Below are 2,440 nucleotides of genomic sequence, written 5' to 3' on the forward strand. Positions count from 1 at the left end.
GTTTTTTTTTTCGTTGATTTCCTTCGGGTGGTCACTATCGAATTACGCCTGACCTAAAACATGCGTTTAGTGGACAAGGAGATTATTTATCGGAGGTGGTCCAGGGCGCCCCAGCTGTGCGTACACTCTCTGAGTTTTTCACCAAATAAACGATAACTTCACGATGGGTACATGCTTTAACATTCATTACTTTATTGTCCATAAAACCCTCGACCGAGATTTGGTGGTCGGGTACGTGGTTTGTACAGGGGGAAAACTATATACAGCGTTGAGCGGAACTAGCGTCTCCCACTTCGTCACTACCAATAGGCCGCCTTTTGTTCGTAGTAAGGATGGGAAAGTGGTTGTGGTGGAGTGGTCGGATAGTGGTCCGTGTACTGGAGTCCATACGAGGGATAGGGAGGTGGCGGAGGTGGTGGAGGTTGAGGTCCCGGGGAAGGTCCTCCCGAGGATGAAGGAAGGCCAAGGTTTGCCGAGTTTCCTGAGGCAGTACTGTGGTATCCCGTTGGAAACCCGCCAGGTCCGGATGACATACCAAGAGAAAGTTCGTCATAGTCCTTGGAACTGGAGTCGGGAGGGCATTTAAGGCTTGGGTCGGATGCTGACGACGATGACGATGTTGATGCGACGCCCTCAATCTGCACCCGCTTGGACTTGTAGCGACGGTTCTGGAACCAGATCTTCACCTGTGTTGGCGTCAGCTTTAGGATACTGGCAAGCGTTTCCCTTTCCGGGGCGGACAAGTAGCGCTGTTGCCGGAAACGGCGCTCTAGCTCCAGGACTTGACCCTGTGAGAACAGGATCCGTGGCTTTCGCTTAGCACGAAGCTTTCCATTCTTGCGCAACTCGCACCGGGACGAAGTCACGAGCTGTGTACTGCATTCTTCTGAGGGAAAGAGAAACACATTTTAAGGAACTCATCACTATTGATCGGTTGAAGGAAAACTCCGTGAAGGGTCTTACTTTGGAGCATCTCCTCTTCGCTGTTATTGTTGTTCATCTGACACAAACTGTCCAACTCCTGCACGTGCTCTGAGGTAACGCATGTCGAGGTGTTTCCAAACGGTTCGTCCTTTATTTTCAGAGGTTCGTGGGGGCTTCCTGTCGATCCAGAAGGATCATCCATCTGCCCGGAGGTACTGCTGCTACTATCCAACAAACCCGTCCTCATGTCCTGCATCTGAAAGCTACAAGCCGGGGGATCCATCTCCGACCCTCCAAGCACGACTGGTTTCCCCGGTCCACCGTAACCACCTGGTTCTAGTTCGGAACCGACGGGACTGGCGATGGAGCTGAGCGCCGGACTAGAGGTTGCGTTGGCCGTCAGCGGTACGGTTGAATTGTGGTATCCGTAAGGTTGGACGTGTGAATAGTGTGGTGGTGCAAGATGAGAGGTAGCGATGGATGACGAAGGGATCGGCCCAGAGTTGAAGTCGTACGAGGAGGATCCATAGCCGAGGTCATGATGGTGATGGTGTGATTGAGAGAGGTAACCGTGCGGAATCATCCCGTAAGGATCCGACGGATGATATGAGGTCTCGTAACCGGAATAACCTCCATAAGGGAAATGAGTAGAAGGCCTAAGGGAAACCAATAAATAAGATGGTAAAAATGCTCTAATAAACTGTTTTCGAATTCAGATCAGAATAAGAGAGAATCTAAATTTATGCTGCATAATCAGTACAGAACCATATTAAAAAACCTTGCTAAATGTTATATGGATTTGTTTGTCTATATGGACACAAAACTGTGTCTAGATAAATTTTAATATTTTATTTTAATCAAGTAGTATTTAAAAATTTGAAAGTTTATCTTTATGATTTCGACCTCTTGATTGAAAGCTTTCGATCGAAATTAATTCTAATGTTTGCTTTTTTTGTATTGTCTGTTTTATTCGGCTTGCTTCACAAAAGGTATAATCAATTCCAATTGATGCTGAAACTCAATATTAAAAAGTTCAAAACAAAATCGACGTAATTGATTGCGATGACATTTGAGCAAGATTTAAATAATGTCTCCAAATATGCATTGCTGAAATATTCTTTCAATATTAAACAAACGTGTGTTTTTCAGACTTACCCTTCCATCTGACAGTTGAGGTATCCGTCCACCACGCCCGCACCCGACTCAACCATGTTGAGAATGTCCTTTACCGAAAACGGCGTATTATTGTTCGATTCACTTCCACTGGAAACTTCCACGTGCGTTACGTCGTAGTATCCTTGCTGGAGCATTTTCTTCCCATCCGCACTTGATGAACACGTTCCAAGTTAACTAAAGGTTCACATGAATTTTTCTATGTTTGGATTCACTTATTCACAAGTCTATTAAATATCTGTTGAACACTGTTAAACACTCTTCCGTCATAAACTTTTTTAATTCATGGTACACACTTGTTTTGGCTTGTGCTGTATAGAATCCGAGAAACACTTTTAACCAC

The 2,440-nt window shown here is 45.5% G+C and overlaps 1 protein-coding gene across 1 annotated transcript; it reads right to left on the reverse strand.

The window, feature by feature from the left end:
- Positions 1 to 299: 299 nt before the first annotated feature.
- LOC131259075 (homeobox protein DLX-1) lies at positions 300 to 2,234 on the reverse strand. The gene is made up of 3 exons (XM_058260493.1): positions 2,080 to 2,234; positions 964 to 1,580; positions 300 to 886 (listed from the first exon to the last, which is right to left on the reverse strand). The coding sequence occupies exons 1-3, from the start codon at positions 2,232 to 2,234 to the stop codon at positions 300 to 302; spliced, it is 1,359 nt and encodes a 452-aa protein (XP_058116476.1).
- Positions 2,235 to 2,440: the final 206 nt, after the last annotated feature.

Source organism: Anopheles coustani, chromosome 3 (assembly GCF_943734705.1).
Source record: "Anopheles coustani chromosome 3, idAnoCousDA_361_x.2, whole genome shotgun sequence".
Classification (NCBI taxonomy): Eukaryota; Metazoa; Arthropoda; class Insecta; order Diptera; family Culicidae; genus Anopheles; species Anopheles coustani.